The following is a 20,000-nucleotide window of genomic DNA, read 5'->3' as shown; positions in this document are numbered from 1 at the left end:
CTCCACACACTTAACTGAATCTTTTAACACTGGGTTTCCCCCCGAGCATTCTAGATCTGGATCCATGGTTATGTTAAAGTCCCCTCCTAATAATTATAATTCTTTTGTCAGAATCATTGAATCCTTCATCGTAGATGAGCTTGGACAATGTTTGGAAGAACATAGTTTGTTGAGTGGTGGTATTAGGAGCGTAGATATTTACCAGAAGAAACGGGACATCCTGAATAGTTGTCTCTAAAATGAGGTACCTACCTTCCTTATCAGATCGGATTGATTTTAATTTGAAGTCAAAGGATTTTCGTACAAGAATGGCGACCCCACGACTATGGAAAGAGCCATGAGCAAAATAAATATCTCCAGGCCACTGCTTTTTCCATTGATTTTCAATCTCCTCGGTGCCCTAAGTCTCTTGCAAAAAGCAAATGCCTGAGTTTTGATTGGTTATCCAATCGAAAATTGACTTACATTTTTCTAACGTAAGAATACCCCCAACATTCCGCGAGATAGTTTTAAATTTTAGGTTTCTGCGATCCATTGAAATTTACATACGTATAACGGAAAATGAAAATAGTAGCTGTTATTCCCAGAAGCGACATTGTTACCCGCACAGCAATTAGTACATTTTCGATTTTGAACAAAGAATGACCATGAAAGTAAAATAGACAAGATATTAGCACAACAAGCCGTACGCACAGTAACAAAAAAGACAAACTAAAGCTACAAGAGATAATTACATAATTAAAACAGCAGCCAGCTATAGCTGTTGAAAAAAACGCCACTGACGAGAAGGGTCTTGCATTCATTACACTACACATACAAACAATAGCCCTATCAAAATTGCTTGTCTACCAGATCTGCATTATAGCCCTGAAATTTAAGATACCCTTTGTATTCGTCACATCTCTTATTGAGAAACTCATCAGTGGCACAATAATGATTGCGTTTACCGAGTAAAGGAACCCCATAAGGAATCGCTCTATACAATGATTCTTTGTAGATTAAATGTTTGTTACAAGTAGGTAAAATTCAAACAAACCAACAATATTATAGAGAACACAACTGACATAACGGTAAAAGTTTAAAAGTGTAATGCTAAACTGACATCATCAACTTGTTTGTTGAGTTCAGGTTTCAACCGCTTAATATGGAAGCTCTCCTTGCTTTTTAAGTCGACACATGTAGAAAGAAGTAGAATTATCAATATTTTTGAAGCAAGAAACATCGCAATCAACCAATTTCGATATATTAAAATTCAGTCCTAAACAAAAGACATCATCTCGAGGCTCTTGGGAATAAATATAAGGATTTGTATGAGTTTATTCCCCAAATTGTTCAGCATTCTATAGGTGTTTGAAAATGTGAGAGGCCCTATCACTGACTAAGTGCTCACGCACGCGTGTGGAAAAATGCCGGGTTGTTTCGCCAACATAACAGGCATTACACCCCACACATGCAAACTTATAAGCCACACGTGAACAAAGCCCGCCAGGGATAGGGTCTTTCACACCAAGCAAGTTGCCTATCTTAAAGGAGGAAAAAACTAGTTTGATGTCCAGATCATTGCAGTAGCGTTTGATAAAGCGACGGATCTTTTTCTGAGTTAAGAAAGAAAAATGGCCTATGTAAGGTAGCTCAAAATAAATTATAGGCGAAGTGGGAAGGGAACCCTGGGGACAATGATTACTTAGGGTCCCAGTAATGTAACGGTTTACAACCCTTTCAATTAAATGGGCAGGGAAAAGATTCTTTTTTAGGATTTCCATAAGCCTAGTTATGTCCTCGTGTAGCCCCAACCTATCAATAAAAGTCCTGATGAGACCCACTTTGTAAGAGTATGAAGTGAAACTGAAATAATTAGTTAATAACCCAGTAAAGGTTTTCTTATGGTAAACTCTAGTTAGAAAAGAAATGGGATCATTATTATCAATGAAAACATCTAAAAAGGGTAACCTGCGATGAGCTTCTTTTTCCATAGTGAACCTAATGTTTAGAGTTGATGTAATCGAAAAATACAATGGCATCATGTTCAGAGTGAAATATACAAAAAGTGTTGTCAACATATCGGCGGTAAAATAACATTTTAGAGCCTTGAAAATTTTCTAACCATAGTCTTTCATGATGCCCCATAAAAAGATTGACCAGTGTGGTTGAATTTTTTAAAAATATTTATAAATTTTAATGTTACAATAAAGCTAGTACGGTCATTTTTTCAGAGACAACCTTAGTTTAGCTAAAAGGGGTTGTATCTCTCACTATTCTTTCGATTTCAACTTGGCCTAAACATGAAATAACAAAAACAACTAGAAAACTCTAAGGGAAAGCACTTTCTCTCTCCCTCAGACCACTATTTCAAGTCTGCAGTTTGCACTTACCTGACTCCTTTTGTTTGATAACAGATAACAGAACATTAATGGCTGGCTGCAAGGAAACAAGTAAAAGTTGTGACAATAGTAAAAATTTAAGTAAGGAACATTAAAAAAGTAACTAAATAATGAATACTAGATTGACTTCTAAACTTACCGCTGGTGCTCCATCTATTTCATCAATAACTAAGCAGTTTGGCTTTTCATTGTGTCCTAGGACAGACTTCATCTGCGTTGATGCCTCAAGAGTGTTCCTGAAAATCTCCTGGGATCGATCGTCACTTTAAGGCAAACAAAATCAATTATTTGAAGTCAGTAATAGAAATTAAAATAAAAAATCAGCAATAACTTTTATTAACAAATTCTTAAACAATCTTAAATTTACAATATATAATCTACTGAAATGCTAAAAATGATATTCACAATCTTAATCTGTATAAATAATAAAAGTAACAGTGCATTAAAAAAGTGGCATTTTTTATATGATATGCAGAATTACGAAAATGTCAGAGGGTGATATCGACCTCGATCTTTGGCCTCACCTAAGAACACTTTCATGTCAGTTAAATGATGTATAACTAGTTGAAAAAAATGGAATTTATTGCCCAGAGGAAATAAACGGATTTTTTGTTGTGTGTGACATCCATAGTTAGTTATTTCCCATGATTCAATTGGGGCATTCCTGTCACCCGGGAATTTCTCTAGATCTTATCCAGTGCAGAAGCAAGGTGTAGGGCCTCTTTCACTAACTAATACACCAATTCGGCTAACTCAATGTTGTACCCAATTCAAATCTCTTGGGGTTAAGATTCTTTGTGTGTTGAATTTGCATGACAGTGAAGCATTCACATTTAAATGATATGAAAAAACTTGGAAGAAAAAGTTTTATTCCCAAAAGATTTGAATTGGGTACAACATTGAGTTAACCGAATTGGTCTATTCAAGAGGGTAGTATCGAAAACGAAAACCGAAGACCTCGAAAACGAAGACCCACTCAAAAAAACGTACAATTAAGGTTAATTCAAATGTTATTTTTGAAGAGTTAGTCCTAAGCATATTTTTGGCTTCTCGAAACGCCGATCAATAGCTCGCTGAAGGTTATAGTTGAAATTGCAAAAGGTGTGTATGTTGTATTTATCAGACGTAAGACACAAAAGTAATTTATAAAATCCTTTGCGGGTCACCAGCTTTATGTTTAACGGCAATCAAGAAAGTTAAAGGACTTCAGTGGGAGATGCTAATTTCCTTTCCTTTTCCTTACCAAATTTGTGGATTAAAGTACAATTTTGTGATAAATCTCTACTCTTACTTTCTCTAGCCCAGTCAATGTTGTAACTGAGCATTTCTGTGTATGTGACAACATCTTCACATGGAACAAGAGTACTCAAGGGCTTTTTTAAAATCTGTATCTGGGCCAGCACAAATCTACGCTTGTTCTACACTCCGTTTTTGAAAACTCAGTCATTGTGTTATTCCTAGTCCGCGTTTCATACCTGGTCTGCATTTTATACCCGGTCCGCAGTCCAACATTTTTACTGACCAAATTTAGAATATGTCGTGTGAAAAAAGATAACAACAACAAGAAGTGGAGGGAAGTTTGTCTCGCTAAATTATTATTAAAATTTACCATCATAGAATTTAAAGAAGCCTTAAGGTTTGGTATCCTATACATCATGTATTTAAACATAAAAAAATTCCGTGAGCCATTTTGCTCTAAAGTGGAGTAATGTGGTTAGAAATCGCTGGCCCGGCTAACCGGGCTGTCCCAGTGAAGGCGATTACATGAAAAAATCTCAGCCCAGTTAGCCAGGATCCCAGGCTGAGATTTTTCCATGTAATTGCAAAATTAATTTTTGGTTTGTTTCTCAGAGGTGCCTGGATCTTGGCTAAACGAGCCAGCCTGTCTAACAGGGCCAGCCCAGCTCATGTAATCGGCCCCTTAATTCTGCAATGTGGTCAGTTTTGTTTTTGCCAATATTCATTTGGAAAAAAATGGGCTTCTTGTGCCCTGTTTTTTTGGGATTGATTGCTCTTGACTCTGAAGTATATTGTTTATGTTCATTGCGTCGCAAGCTTGGCTTCGCTGACAGACATGTTTTTATTGATATACTGCTGCCTCTACGGATAATCTAGGGACTTTTTTCTTTTTACTTATTTATACAAAATGTGACAGATCCACAGAGATTTGAACAGACTGGATTATAGTTTAAGCCTACTTGTCCAATACTGTTTGTTTCAAATTGCTTTTCTCAGCTGACAAGCCATTATTCTTTTGTATTGGTACATGCATCACATTAATCAAAATCAACCCTTTAGTTCCCACAGATGTCACTGCACAATGCAAGATGTTAGCTCTTAATATTGACTGAACCATTAAGTCCCTTCCGGCCTTTCAGAACTGTTTTTCCATTCATGTGGCAGCACGTGGACCCTGGTTCCCACAGTTGTCATTGCACTGTGTTGGCTCTTAACATCCACAGAACCTTGCTGGAGCTGCCATGCCTTTTTCACAACAAGTCCCTTCAGGCCTTTCAGCACAGCCCCATTTATGCTGCAACCCATGGATTGTGTGTGATTTTTTTATACATTTCAGTTTCTACCAGGATGTGATCCATTGAATCTACCTCAAACTACAAACGTTTCGCCAATGCAAGGACAACCAGTTTTAATTAACATTTCCTTCTGCATATACGGTGCATCCCATGCTGTATGCTTTCACATTTGCAAACTTATGTAGATCATCTAAACTTACCTATTCTCTATGTTTTTACATACTTCTCTACCTGCAAATACAATTGCCTCACTCTTCAAGGTTTGTGTGACTGCATCTTCCTGGATGACTACATTCTGTTCTTTTTCCCAACAGGGGTTTTTGGGGTTTTCTTGCCAGTTCAAACAAAACACCACAAGAAGTAATTAAGTTCGATGGCGACTGTTGTTCGCAGTCTCTGGAGGAAGATCATACACTTTTTCAAACTAACGCAAATCGTTTACTTAAGGACGTTTGCGCAAAAATTTGTTAACATTGATTTTTTTCTGAAACTTTTACCACTGTAAGATAATGAGTTAGTTATATCAGAAATGTAAAAAAAATGGGGGGTCACTGACTTCGTTTTGGAGAGAACATGCCCGGAAAAACACCCAAAATGTGACAAAATCGGGCTTCGTTAGCGAATAAGGCCAGTGTCTGTAAACCCAAATATATTGCAATTAAATCTTTGAAGTGAAATCTTCTCTGCCAAATATTGTTTAAGTGGACTTATTAAGTGAATTTAGTCAACTGGTGAGGTTCCTTAAAGATCAAGTTCGCATTTAGCCACCACAGTTTCACGCGCCTTGCAGCCGCAAGATGGCAGGATTTGATGTCCCGTGAGCAGAAATCTTGAAATTTTTTTAACTTCCCACATTGATTTTTTGTTCATTTTTGGACAACGTGGAGATAATTGTAAATAAAATCCGTTTCTGGAAAGAAAAATAGGGGTCACCGAACGTCCAAGAGCGTTAAATCCAGGCAAAGCTATAGCAATGGCCTTTAGACTATCATTTCTCATTTTATTACTTAGCGCGCGCTCTCGTGTATGACGTGGTGTGTGCATTTGCGTGCGCAGAAACAATTGGCGCGAACGTCCTTAAACTGGCTTTGACTGAGCACAAAAACCAACGGCAGTCAATGCAGTTTCCCACCAGAAAAATGCGGCTTGCCAAATGCAATGCTGGCCATGAGATTTCAGGCAAAGGAAACTTGCCTGAACACCCCCGTCCCAAAGGGCATCTTTCTTCCCAACCTCAGCTCTGACAGTCTGTATGGTTGGGTCGGGTGGAAGTACGCTGACGTCAACCAAATTTTCTGTCAACCATGGATTTCCTAAAACTTCTTACTCATGGTGGTCCACTGGTGCACTTTGCACGCCTGAGCTCTGCTAATATGAATGCTTTGTATGGTCTCGCTTTGAGGAGCTTGGGTGGTGCAGTGGTCAAAGCACTTGCCTCCCACCAAAATGTGGCCCGGGTGCGATTCCCAGACTGGTCATCATACCTGGGTTAAGTTTGTTGGATCTCTGCTTTTCTATGGGTATTCCACTTTTCCCCTCTCCACCAAAACCAATATTTGATTTGATTTGAGTTAATTTCGTTCGTGTCCCCAATTAGTGCTCTTGACACTTAAGTAAATTTGACATTATTATTATTATTACGAGGAATATTATTACATGGGATGCCACCCCGCATCAAGTGGTCCGTGTTCGGGTCCTGCCAGGAAGATTATGTTGTGTTCTTGGGCAAGACACTTTACTGTCAAGGTGCCTCTCTCCACCCAGGTGTATAAATGGGTACTGGCGAAAATGCTGGGGGTAACCCTGCGATGGACCAGCATCCCATCCAGGGTGAATAGAATACTCCTAGTCGCTTCATGCTACGGAAACCAGAGAAAAGCGGCAACCCGATGGGCCTTTCTAGGCTCGTAACAGAACATCCACACTTTCGCCAGCTTTCTGGCATTTGCATTTAACCACTCGGCCATGGTGATGTAGTTCTCATTTTGCGCTGAGAGCAAACATTTAGTTTGGAATCCTTTCCGCCCATGATGGTTAACACAGAATTAAACCTTTGAAAACAGAACACTTTATGGACGGTGCCTACTATTGTTATTGCGCATACGTTCTGCGCATTGCCAGATACTCGGATTTTTCATCATTAACAACACAGGGATATTTTTGCGCGGCTCAAAACTATGCGGAGAAAGAAGAACTTAGCAAGTGCGCATACGTTCTGTGCATCGCCAGATACTCGGATTTTTCATCATTAATAACACAGGGATATTTTTGCGCGGCTCAAAACTATGCGGAGAAAGAAGAACTTAGCAAGTGCTTATGGTATCCAAAAAGAAAATTGGGGGTAACCACGCACTTTTCAGAGATAATTAAGCTTGAATTTGGAAAAGCACGCCATACATTGCTTTGTATTTTGAAGCTTTTTACAAATATTGTTGATTAATTATCTTCGAAAAATGCGTGGTTACCCCAATTTTCTCTTTGGATTTCAATAACACTTGTTAAGATCTGCTTTTCCCGCATAGCCAGTAAACCGCGCAAAAATACCTTTGAATTAGTAGGCACCGTCCTTAAAGGTACGGAGAATTTTGTACCTTATTTCTAGACCTTGCTTTGTTCTTGTGCGTTCCACTATAAATATTATTGCATAGACCGAATACTAGTTTGTTCAGTCGTCCCAAAACATTTCGTGAATCAAACAAGTGTGTTCAATTGGCCATTGTGCCAAACATTTTGTGAATCGAACCAGTGTGTTCAAGCGGTCATTGTGACAATCATCATCACTTGAACCAGTGTGTTCATGTGGCCATTGAGTAAACAACAAATGAATAAAGGGGATAGTTTCTAAAGAAACTGTGGTGCTGCATCAGTGGGGAAGTAGTACACAAAAATTTGGTTTTATCAACGGAGTTGATAACATAAATTGACCACCATACAGTGATTCTAAAAGCTAAAGTTTCGAGTGTTAGCCCTTTGTCAGAGCGAATCGAGGAATAATGAGTTGTGTGTAGTTTTTATAGTGGAGTAGGAGCTACGCTATTGGTGGTGACATGGCAACATGAAAAATAGGAATACATTATTTAAATGAAAAGTGTTCGTTAATACCATGGGGATTAAGGGTGCCGATTTGGAAAATTAATTTTTGTTCCAGATTCTTGAGGCTTTCTGTAGTACCTTGATGTAGGGAAAGGCCGCAGATATCCAGGTGCTGTTTGGAGTGGTTTAGGGGAGATTAAAATGACAAGCAACTGGCTTAGATGCATCCTTGTCATTCTTCTCAACATCGCGAAGGTGTTCGCGGAATCAGTCGCCTAGTCGTCTACCTGTCTCGCCAATGTATACTTAAATGCATAACGTACAGGTTATGCAATAAATGACATTTGCGGAGGTACATGTGAAACGATCAGTGATCTTAACAGATCGCTTAGGTCCCGATATTTTGCTAGTGTTAAGAGCTAAAGGACAAGTTTTTTCATCGTGAGCACGCGCATTTGAAAGTCCTGGGTTGCTCGTTAGTTTGAGTGCACTTCTAACAAGAAAGTTGCCTACGTTTTTGTTAGTGGAGGTTGCGAAAAGATTCTACCAGTCTCTGGATCATTTTGGAGTAATTTAAAGTTATTAAGAATGATACTTAGCTTTTAGAATCCCTGTACGGAGGTCAATTTACATTATCAACTCTGTTGATAAAACCAAATCATCGAGTAAACACTCGCTATTACGAAGCACTGTTTTGGAATTCCAACTTTATTCTTCCCTATGTACAAATGAAAAATGTGAAAAGAACATTACGCAAAAGCCTTTAACAACTAAAACGTATTGTAACTTTCCCGATATGAGTTTGATCTCGGGTTCCCTTGCATGAAGAGTGCACGTCTTGGCTGTGCCCCACAAAAACAATCAATTACAGAATTGGTTGTTTATGGTGTGTTTAAGGTATTTTTGATGCAAAGGAGCAAAAATTTGCTTTTCTAGCTTAGATGGAAGATACAGGGTGCGAACGGTAGTGATTTTACAATCATTTAAATGGGGTTGTATACACGGATGTACTGATTGTGGGAAATGAAATGAAGAAACAGTTTCATGTTAAAGGTTAATTCTTGTAATTGACATTGTCATCAGGCAAGCGATATACAATGTAACAAGTAAAAGTTTTGAGCAGACAATGACAATTTAATAATAACTATTGTTTATGGCAGCAAGATAGTAAAATGCACAAACTAAATTTGGATAAGTATACCCATTTTAACGCCTTTGTTTAACTCTTGCTATCTCAGCAGTCAAATCGTCTGTTAGCCCCCTCGGGTCTTAAAGGAGTAACAACTGTTTTTACAATAAATACATTGTACCTTCTAGTTAAATTACAGATTTATCTTTCTGGTAATCTCTTGCCATTTTCCAAAGTTTACCCGTAGTTGTAGTTTACAGTAACTGGACAATTTGTGTTAACTGTTTGTGTATCCCACAGATATTCCCTTATACTGTAGGCATCTTGTTATTATTATTAGTGTCTCTTGTGATTAATTTGCGAAATTTCAACATTCCATTGAATTGATTTCATTTACTTTCTTACATATAGCAAATATGTGACTATGAAAAGTATGCCTATTCTCTATGCAGATTCCAAATATTTCAGTGGAATTTTTCACAAGAAATGAAAAGACGTCATCAGTCTTACCGAAGACTACGGCTTGGTGCATTTTTGTTTACTAGTATGCCATTGGCTCGATACCAACAAGTTACTTCTCTACATATACTGTACAATAATCGAAAGCTACAGGATCGGTCCCAGAATGAAAAAATCTGGTGATGATCGGCATATGCATGTGGCTTTGGTGACTATCAGGATAAATCCAGATGTGAAAAAGAACTTGAGAAAGTACTTTACGGAGATCAAACATTAAAGATGATGGAAAGTTCCAAATATTTATTTTCTACAAACAAATTAATTATTTTCGTAGGCTGAAAATTAAAGGCTTAGGATACAACTAAATTGATAATTGAAGCATAGTAGAAAGGTAAAACCAACTAAAGGTCAAGGTATGACCTTTGCAACTTGGAGGAAGAACCCAAGAAACATTTCAACAAATTTGCAAAAAAGACTAAATAAATGGAAACAAGACAACTTAATACGAACATTAGTGAAAGACAAACTACATGTTACTTAACTAAAACACAAAGCTGCACTTGTGCCTTAAGGTACCTTCTTGATTTCAACAGAAAGATATGAAACATGTGATTTATGTTTAATTTGTCCCATCAAGTAGAAATGAGCTGATTTCTTGCCCTGTAGGCTTCTTTCTTGTACAGGATAAAAGTTTTGTTTGTATATTTTCGTTGCCCAACGTCTGAAGTACATGTAACAACATGGTCTCTCTGTTCTGCCAAACTCTGCTGCAAGGTTTTTTTCGCGGCCGCCATTTTGCATGTGTTTAATTAAACACAAAAGATAAACAACCTCGTCAAGGTAGTTTTTTAAAACACCGCTTTAGACATGTTTTGTTAAACGTGCCTGTGGTGTGAGCAGGCAGTTTAATAAAACAAGTTTATTAAAACACGATTGAAACATGTTAAAGCTTTGGTGTGAAAGGGGTATAAGAAACAAAAGTCGCACCCATGTACCTCTTTCCAGGACAAATCGACATAAAAAATCTTTCATTCCGAGAGCCTTAAAACTATACAAGGAGCAATCCTTGTAATATGCATAACAGGAATGTCTCTTAATAAGAATTTTGTTGATATTGTTAAATTAAATTGATATTTTTAAATAATAAGCATGGAATTTATAATCTCAATGTCTGGCTATTTAGCTAAAGGAGCAATCCCTCAAACTTACAGTTTTATATATATGCATTTAGATTTTCAACTTTTACATAGGTTATTGTAAGTGACACCGACATATCTTGTTTTTATTATTATTATCATTATTATTATTATTATTATTATTATTGGCCGAACGAAATGCCAAAAAAAAAAACCCTTTAATTTCTGTCTTCTGTTTTCAAACCGAAACCGAAAGAAAATGCCAAAACAGAACCGCCCTAAAACTAAGAAATGCTAACTTTATAACAAGCAGGTGACGAAAAAACTAGCTGATCTGCATATATAAGAAGGCGAAGGTGCAAAAGCAGGATTATACAAAGGAATCTATGGCTAGAAATACAATGAGTTTGTAGGTGTTAAGGAATGCTAGGGCTGACAAAGCGAAATATGTGAAAATGAAATTACACAAAGCTGTTTACAAAAAATTGAAACTATTCGTTCTGTTAAATTATTATCATCATTATTATTATTATTATTATTATTATAGCTAAGAAAATTTGGTAAACTATCTATCCGAAGAAATTTTGGTTGTGATATCAGCGTACGCCCAGCCATACACTCTTTGCAGGGAAGGGAAGGGAATCAGGTGTCAGCCCGTCAGCAGAAGGGGTATGCTATATTTCCTTGGCGGGAAATAACACAAGAAATGGTGTGGGCATTGTCGTTGCGTTCAAAAACGTCCTTACTTTAGGAACTTGTTGTCAAGTATTTCACACTATTAGTGAGGAGCAACGGAATAAAGAGAAGGAAAGAGCACTAGATAAGAGGCAACAAAATTGGAGAAATTTCAGCGAAGAAAGCCTAAAGAAAAGCCGAGGAGAACAGAAAATTTCAATGAAGAACACCGTTAAAAGCTGAGAAAAATAAATGTAGAGTGAGAAAGAAAATACTTAACCTTAATGTTTCCATCTTAATGCATGCCTCACTCTCTCACATTTTTTTAAAACTCCCAACATTTGCGATTCCGTGTTGACAGAGATTCCGGCATACTTCAACAATCACGCACCACGCCGCCATTCAAGCTTACAGCTGACATCATTGGCGAGTTTTCTTGTCATTATTATTGTCTATTTGTCAGACATGTTTCAACTGAACTCTTGACGCTGGATAAATTTACATTGGTTTGCAGAACATTTATCTGCAATGAACGAACTTGTAAGCAATGTTTGCGACAGTTTCTTTTTGGCCAGAGAAGACTTTGAAAAGCAGTTTGATAAGCTCCAACCTGCGATTTGAGGCAAAATAACCAACAGCGAACAATCGTTTGTCTTTTCGTGGTTTTGTGGCCGGCTATTTGCTTCTTTAGGAACTGAATTTGTCATTACTGTGGCGACTGTCCACACAAAACAAATCCCTTCCATTTATAGGCTTTTTGTGTTAAATGTATGCCCAGTTGAGAGCTGCTTTGTTTGACTGTGAAATTGCAGTCGAGTAAGCGAATTGGTGGTCACCCTTTCAAAGTTTTAAGTGCCCCTAACCCCAAAATATTTTTTTCGATAAAATGAATCTTTGCACCTGTTCAAAATGCATTGCGGCCATTTCATCCTTTTTCTAACAAATCCTGCCATTTTGTAGGCTTGGAAAGTTGCAAAAATCCAAGAATCTTTTGTTCACGACCGAGTAAGAAGGGGAGTGGGTCTTTTCCTGAGTTGACGTCACAAAGTGATTTACATTGAATTAACTATTTGTAAACATGCATGCAAAGTAGATTGTGACATCAAGTCAGGAATAGACCCACTCCCCTTCTGACTCGGTTGTGAACAAAAGATGCTTGGATTTTCGCAACTTTTGAAGCCTATAAAACGGCAGGATTTGTTAGAAAAGGGAAAAAATTGCTGCAATGCGTTTCGAACAGGTGCAAAGATTCACTTAAGCAAAAAAAATATTTTGGGGTTAGGGGCACTTTAAAGGAGTTATTACCATTGTTGGGAGTCCTGTGACTTCCCATAGGCCTTTTCAGCCCTTTCAACCACCTTGTTAAGTCAGCCATGTTTGTTTAGTGAGAGTACAGTTCTAGTTTGCTTACGAATATATTTTCTCACATAACAGCTGCAATTGACTCTGAGGACCCACACTTGTGTAAGTGTTATAATGTCTTCTTTCCGGTCAGACGATTTTATGACTACTTTAGTTTGTTTCCTTATTGGAACTGTTTCTACTTCTAGTGAATTGTACAGAAGGCACTGAACTGATTGAATCGAACACGCAGATGTAGCCAAGGTTTCCAGTTCCAACGTGTAATCTCAACTTATGGAAACTTATTCAGATTAAAGGCTGTTAAGGTTATCTCCGAGTTGTGCTTGATAAATATGTCCTGGCAACTCGACAACGCCAACAAAAGGAACAAATGCGGAAACTATGAGCTGATAGGCAATTTAGGAGTGCATAAGCTCAAATTATATCTCATGTACCTGTAACAGTAAAGCAGTGAGTCAGATTACTTATCACTATCTCACCTTGCATTCATCTCCACTACATTGTATCCAGCATGTCGAGCAATAACATGGGCAAGGGTCGTTTTACCAAGACCAGGGGGACCACAAAGCAGTGCCACCTATGGAAAATGTTGTACAGACAATGCACAGATTACACTTGGTAATGTATTCAGACACTGCATTACTCATTGCTAGTAAACACCTTACAAAAAATTGATAGTTTGTGAGGGTTCACCACCCTGAAAAACATGCTCAGTCTCTTTTGCCCCTTGCTGCAAAGGAATCATGTTAAGGGCCGGTCACACTGGTTGCTAGTCCAGTTTGTTTGGCGTTTCTAAAACGAGGGTAAGGGTAAGACCAAGGGTCAGGGTAAGGGTAAGGATACGAATAAAAAAAGTATCCTAAACATGCATAAAAGCTAACCTTAGGCCTACACTGTAATTAGGCCTAAACAAAAGTTTAAGGTTAGCTTTTATGCATTTTTAGGATACTTTCTGTATTCGTATCTTTACCCTTACCCTCGTTTTAGAAACACCGCAGTTTGTTTGCACATTCCTTGAGATGAAAACAGCCAGTTAACAGGTTTAAAACTCAGTCTAACGTATGTTTAATTTTTAACTCAGCCACCCTTCAGGTGCACACTGTATGGGAAAACAGGAAGAAAACATAGAAAAATGACCATTCTGCCCCTTTCTGAAAATTGGAAGTATCTTCTTTGTCATTTTATCTCGTCTGTGTTAAGTTTCCCAGTCAAGCTCTCGTTATCAGACTCCTTCCAGTTCGATGCACGCACAGGCATTTTAAGTTTTGCATTTAGTCTTTCCCCAATAGTCAATTTGCTCAATTTTTGAAAGATCTCTTTTTATCTAAGCATGATCATCATTTTCTCCTAGCATAATGCAATCTCTACAATTTTCACCCAAGCCAAAATTCAAGGAGCTTTCAAGCAGTTTCACACAAAATCCTTTTTCTCGAGGGCTTTTCAAGCGCCTATTTACTCCAAAATTAAATTCTAGGGCTTCTAAAGGACTTCAAGGAGTAGCACGAACCCTGTCACAAACTTTATCTCACAGCTTCCTTTTCATATCTCAAAAACGAGGCCACTGCTCATTTACGCCCTCTTCCCAAAAGAATTTTAACTACACTGCAGCTTTTTAACAGGCACGACTGTAGCAAGGTCCAAACAAGTTTTTTTTACTTGGCAAAAACTAGAGAAGAGAAGTTAGTTTATCTAGTTAAAAGTCCTAAATTGTATGCCAAAAATAACCATAAACAACGTTTGCTTGCCATATCTTTCTTTTCAATCCACTTTTGGTTTTTGGTTAATTAAGAGAAGTGCACATGTCACAGTGGCTACAAACCTTATAAACAGGACGACCAGTTACATCAATTTCCTAGAAACGATAGAATAAAAAAGTACTACAGTATGTCTTTACCAAAAGTGTTCTGACATTTCATTAATTGACACAGTAACAAACGTCACCTTTTGGGCACTATAAGGATTCAGCAATACAAGACAATAACAATAATGCTTTCTATGGAAGTGCAGCAATGTCTACACTGTAGAAAACAACCTTCGCAGGTAGTATGGATGGCCACTCTCTAGAAAAACTACAGGCCGAAATAGTACCACCAACTAACATTGTATGTTTGTACTAAATTGATGGTGGAGGGTAACAAATACCAGTACATGTTGACCTCATCACCTGTTAAAGAAAGTCCGCGTCAGTTTGCAAAATTAGTATTACTGTCCAAATTCTCGCAAGAAGTGATGCGAATTTTGGTTATCTGAAAGCATAATAAACTGACAGCTCGATAATTGATAACTACATTTTTAAAGGCAAAATCTCCTTCTCCTCTCACACAATTGCTTTGGGAACACGGAGAAGAGATGCAACAAAGGCTTTTTGCCCTGGTGCTACCTTAATGTTGTTCTTGTTATTTACCAGTAATAAATTACTTATTTGTTCTGCCGTGTGACCATGTCCACTGAAGACAATGTGACTAATTGGTATCATGTTTATTTAAACAAAAAAAAAAAAACGATTTACCTTCCAGTCCCCTTCTTCTTCTTGGACTCCTCTTCCTTGCTTTTTATAGTTTTTTGCGAAGTTTGGTTTCGGTTTTTTAGTCTGCTCAGGTCTTCCCTTGTTTTCCTTGTCCTGTCCCTTACCAAATACAACTTTATCCCAAAGTTTCAACCATTTCAGTAATGTTCGATTGATAGCCTGCAAAGAACAAGCAAAGAAAAGCATTTTTTTGTGTCCAAGTGTTTATTTGTTGTGTCTACCCGTATTTGGCTGGACCTTTACATTTCCTCTGATGTACCAACCATCTAACACTGAAGACACAACAGACAAGAATCAATTCATTCTGTGTATCTGCTAAGCATTGTACAGATTAAAAGCTTTTTTGTATTTTGCACTCATTGTATATAAAGTGTAGTATTCCCCATGGACATGATTTAGACTCAATATTCTCCTTGAAAACTAAAGACTTTTGTGTTCTTGTTGATGGTGTCGTCTTCGAACATCAGTTAACAATAATAATTATCCTTATTAAATGTTATGCTTACGTCATCACTAAGCAGTTCAGTGAAGTATCTTGGGGTATATTTTTCCACCCATAGAGCATACTGAGCCAGCTTCTCCTCTTCTTTGTTGATTTCAGTGCCATTAAAATGCAGCATGTGCTCGACTTCTGCAACATCTGAGTTCTCATTAAGCATGCTATCAACAAAGAAGGATACAAACTGCATACAATGCATAGTTAATCTAATCTTAACCCATTGACTCCTGGGAGTGACTCGAATTTTATTGTCTAATGCCAGACAATTTTATTTGTCAACTGGGGGCGTCCTGGGGTGCCTGAGGAATGAATGAGTTAATTAACCAGTAAAAACTATGCCCCTCCATTAACCCACTGTGAGATGGGAGTGAGACTTAACTCTGTATAACAGCAGACTATTTTACTCATCAACTGGGGAGCGTCTGAGGAGAGAATGGTTTCACTAACCTTAAAAAGAAATTGGAGTCACACTTAGATGAAAACAGCATTGTTGCACCCTCTTTAACTTTTAAGTTTTGCTCCTCAGTTTGGACATTGAGGAAATCATAAAATACTGTTGTTTCTTAGAGGACCTGCCAGTGACTCAATAAGCCTTATAATGACGCGAACATACTTTGCTGATATTAATAATGTAAAATGAACGTTACAAAAGCGGAACACAAGAAAAGAGAAAAAACATCAAGATTTTAGAATTTATTTCTTTATTTCACAATCAACACCTTGCAAACATGATCAGATTTTTTCAGTTCAGAACCAACTGGTCCTTATTGGTGACTCCCCTGAGTGAAGGCACCATTTCTAGAGTAAAATCAATGGGTGGAGGCTGTATTGGAGGTCAATGCAACCAAGAAATTCTTCCAGTGTCTCAAGATCTTCAGCCCGATCAGTCAAGAAGGAAGTTGAAAGCAAGAAATTCTTTCCAATCACAAGAACTGATTTAGCTTTACCTGTTTAAAGATGCTGTCAACTTTTCAGATTCTTCCATTACCCTCCTTCTTCTCTGAAAATTGGAATACAAAATAATAGAGTAATTCTTGCACATTTACAGTATATGAAGTATAGAACTTTTTGAAATACATTTGATTACAAAAATCAGCGATATTACACGACATTTCTAAGCCATCTTGACTTCATTTTCAAGTGATAAATGTAATGGTCTTTTCCAGTTTAAATTAAGTGGCTGTTTATAACAACAGCCAACAAATGAATGCGGGCGATTAAGTGTTCTAACAAATACTTTTGCGTTAATTGAGTCCGATTGTGAACACTAAAACTCGTGCACATTAGTTGTGCGTGTTTTCAATGACAATGACAATGATAATTAGCCGGGAGAAGTGTTTCACTTGGCTTGCTTTGTTCTGCGGGTTCCATACCGCGAATCAATAGCTTGTCCGAATTTTGAACCGCGCACCGGTGGCTCAGTTGGTTAAGCACCGGGCTGTCACGCGGGAGGTCGAGAGTTCAACTCTGGCCGGACCAACACTCAGGGTCTTTAAATAACTGAGGAGAAAGTGCTGCCTTTGTAATTACATCTGCAAATGGTTAGACTCTCTAGTCTTCTCGGATAAGGACGATAAGCCGGAGGTCCCGTCTCACAATCCTTCAATGTTCATAATCCTGTGGGACGTAAAAGAACCCGCACACTTGTCGCAAAGAGTAGGGCATGTAGTTCCCGGTGTTGTGGTCTGTCTTCTGTGGTACATACAGAGGGCCATGTGTTAGAAAACTCATTACTGGGTTAATCATGTATTACCCTCTCAAAATAAAGAATATTGTATTGTATTGTATTGTATTGTATTGCTCTAGACTGCATGAGTCATCTAGTTTGAATACCATCGTAACCTCCTAGTAATTTGCCACATTTATTCCAAAGATTCTGTGTGTTTTTAACCTCGGGAATCATAAATTGGAGCTGTTTTTGGAGTTTGTTGTTTTGAAGATGGGTAACATGGCCTTGGAACTTTAGGAATTGTTTATCAATGAAGTCTTGAAGTGGAACTGTACGGGTTATCTCGTATAACTTTTGATTAGAGATAATGAAACTATAATCGCCATTTTGTGGGTCTTTTTTGGCATATCTTTCGTAAGAAGCTGATCATGTCGAGTCGCTCTTTTTCCAGCTGGGTTAAATTCCATGCTTGGACTGAATATAGAAGCCTTGAGCGCACTAAACTGTCAAGTAGTGAAACGCGGGCTGGGAGGCTGATATTGCGGTTGGTAAGTGCACGTCGGTTTGAGTTAAATGCTGTGAATGCTGCTTGGATTTGCATGTCTAGAAATAGTGCTGGAGAATCTGAAGATACGTGATATCCTAAATATCTGGGCCCGGTTGTTCGAAAGCCGATTAACTTAATCCAGGATTAGTGTAAACTTTTGTTTCATGTTTTCAACTTTTTGGTGAAAATTTGTTTCGTTTACTTTTGTTTTTCAAGATTGACTTCTTCTGATGTAAAGTTTTGCCAAATATCAGCGTTGAACAGCATTTAGGAGAAGAGAAATAAACTCCTTGGTTAATTTTTAATCTGGGACTAGCGTTAATCGGCTTTTGAACAACCGCGCCCTGAACTTTTTGACTTTTTCTAGCACGCCAGTTGAAAAGTGAAGGGTTGCAGGTTGTTCATCTGGCTTCAGGTTGAAACTCATTGATTTTGTTTTATCTTCAGCAATAACTAGACCGAATCTTGTGAAAACTGACTCTACCACTGCTAATACCTTATTGAGTCTCGTTTCATCTGTATCAAAAAACACAATATCATCAGCATACATAATTCTAAACATACGCCTAGAACCGCTAGCAGGACCCGTTGAATGCAGTTTACACGGAATGCATTCGCTGAGAATTTCAAAATTGAAGTTTACACCTGCGTCAGGAATTGATGTCTGGATTTCCGCCTCAACCACCGAGAGTACATATTGCAGAAACAAACAGAAAAGATTTAGACCTTCGTCAGAACCTTGTCGAGCTCCGGAACCAAGTTTGAACGACATTGTACCAGATTTGATTGCTGCTGCTGTTGTGTTTTGATGAAAAGCGCGTAGAATATTTGCAATTTTAGTAGTACCAAGCATTATTTTAACAATTTCATGTAGTTGCGATCGGCAGAGAAGATCGAATGCACCACGAAGATCAAGAAATAAGCAGTGTATCCCCTCAGTTTTGTTTTTTATCAATTGTTTGAAGCAGTAAATTGCGTCAACAGTTCCAACGTGCTCTTTAAAGCCGTACTGGCAGTCATCCAAAACATGGTGTTATCTTGCGTTTATGCGTTTGCGGCATAATTTGGTGACTGTTCTCGATAGTGTTGAGATGAGACTGAGTGGGCGAAAATTGCTTGGAATTGATAGATTGCCTTTTTTATGCAATGTCCTGATTGTAGCTCTCACCCACTGATCCGGAATATCCGCAGACTCCCAAATGACTGTTACTAGCTCGTGCAAGATTTGAATAAAATCTGGACAATCGTTTGAATAGCGCAGTAGCTTGTTAACTAAATCATCACTTCCTGCAGCTTTACGAAGTTTGAATTTTTTCAACTATAGTCCGGATTTCTTCTAGACTAGGTGGGCTGTCATCGATTTCTGGTGCTGCGGCTAGCGTAGGAGGTAGGAACAGTTCGGCGGGATTTAGCTCGGGTGGCAGCGGTAATTGGCGATCTTTGAAATGTGAAGAAAAATGTTGTACAAACTCGAGTTCGGTGCAAAGAGGCTTTTGGACCGTGTGTTTTATCGGGCCTTGTAGATCTTTAGCTTGGCGGAAATAACGCTCAGCCTCTCTGGCTTCAAAGCCTTCTGAAATCTCATTTCCCCTTTTCTGATAGTACCGATTCATAAGCTTGGACTGTAGTGCTCGTAACTGTTTGATGCTTGATTTTTTATTCGCTGGATCTTTACAATTATAGGCTTGCAATCTGGCTGAAATGTACTCTTCAGTAACCCATGGTTCAGACTCAATTTTGGCTTTTGAAGCTGGTATGGTATCGGTAGCAGCTGTTTGAAGTGAGTTCGAGATTATTTCATGCATCCTATTTAGGCTATTGTCTGAGAAGCAACTGATTTGTTCCGCTTGTTGTTGTAAAGAGTGTTGATATTTTAGACGGATATCAGGATCACTAGTGAGTAGGCTGTAATTTGGCTTTGGGAGACGTGGTTTGTGTGGTTTTTTCGTTGCTTTGCGGAACCATTTGCGTGGTAAGTTGACGGAAATGATAATACAGCGGTGATCGGAATTAACTGGATTTGGATGGCTGCGGGAACTGACTGTGTAG

At 38.2% G+C, this 20,000-nt stretch overlaps 1 protein-coding gene across 1 annotated transcript in view; it reads right to left on the bottom strand.

Annotated features, from left to right (window-relative positions):
- LOC137972148 (chromosome transmission fidelity protein 18 homolog) overlaps positions 1–20,000 on the bottom strand; it is a 98,665-nt gene that overhangs the window by 44,765 nt on the left and 33,900 nt on the right. Inside the window, exons 5-11 of the mRNA XM_068818986.1 lie at positions 16,683–16,735; positions 15,743–15,896; positions 15,219–15,395; positions 14,529–14,561; positions 13,189–13,286; positions 2,521–2,644; positions 2,373–2,418 (exon numbers count right to left, since the gene is read on the bottom strand). Coding sequence (XP_068675087.1) covers positions 2,373–2,418; positions 2,521–2,644; positions 13,189–13,286; positions 14,529–14,561; positions 15,219–15,395; positions 15,743–15,896; positions 16,683–16,735 — 685 coding nt within the window. The remainder of the gene's footprint in view (positions 1–2,372; positions 2,419–2,520; positions 2,645–13,188; positions 13,287–14,528; positions 14,562–15,218; positions 15,396–15,742; positions 15,897–16,682; positions 16,736–20,000) is intronic.

This window comes from Montipora foliosa, chromosome 9 (assembly GCF_036669935.1).
Source record: "Montipora foliosa isolate CH-2021 chromosome 9, ASM3666993v2, whole genome shotgun sequence".
Classification (NCBI taxonomy): Eukaryota; Metazoa; Cnidaria; class Anthozoa; order Scleractinia; family Acroporidae; genus Montipora; species Montipora foliosa.
This window is presented reverse-complemented; position numbering and strand designations above follow the sequence as displayed.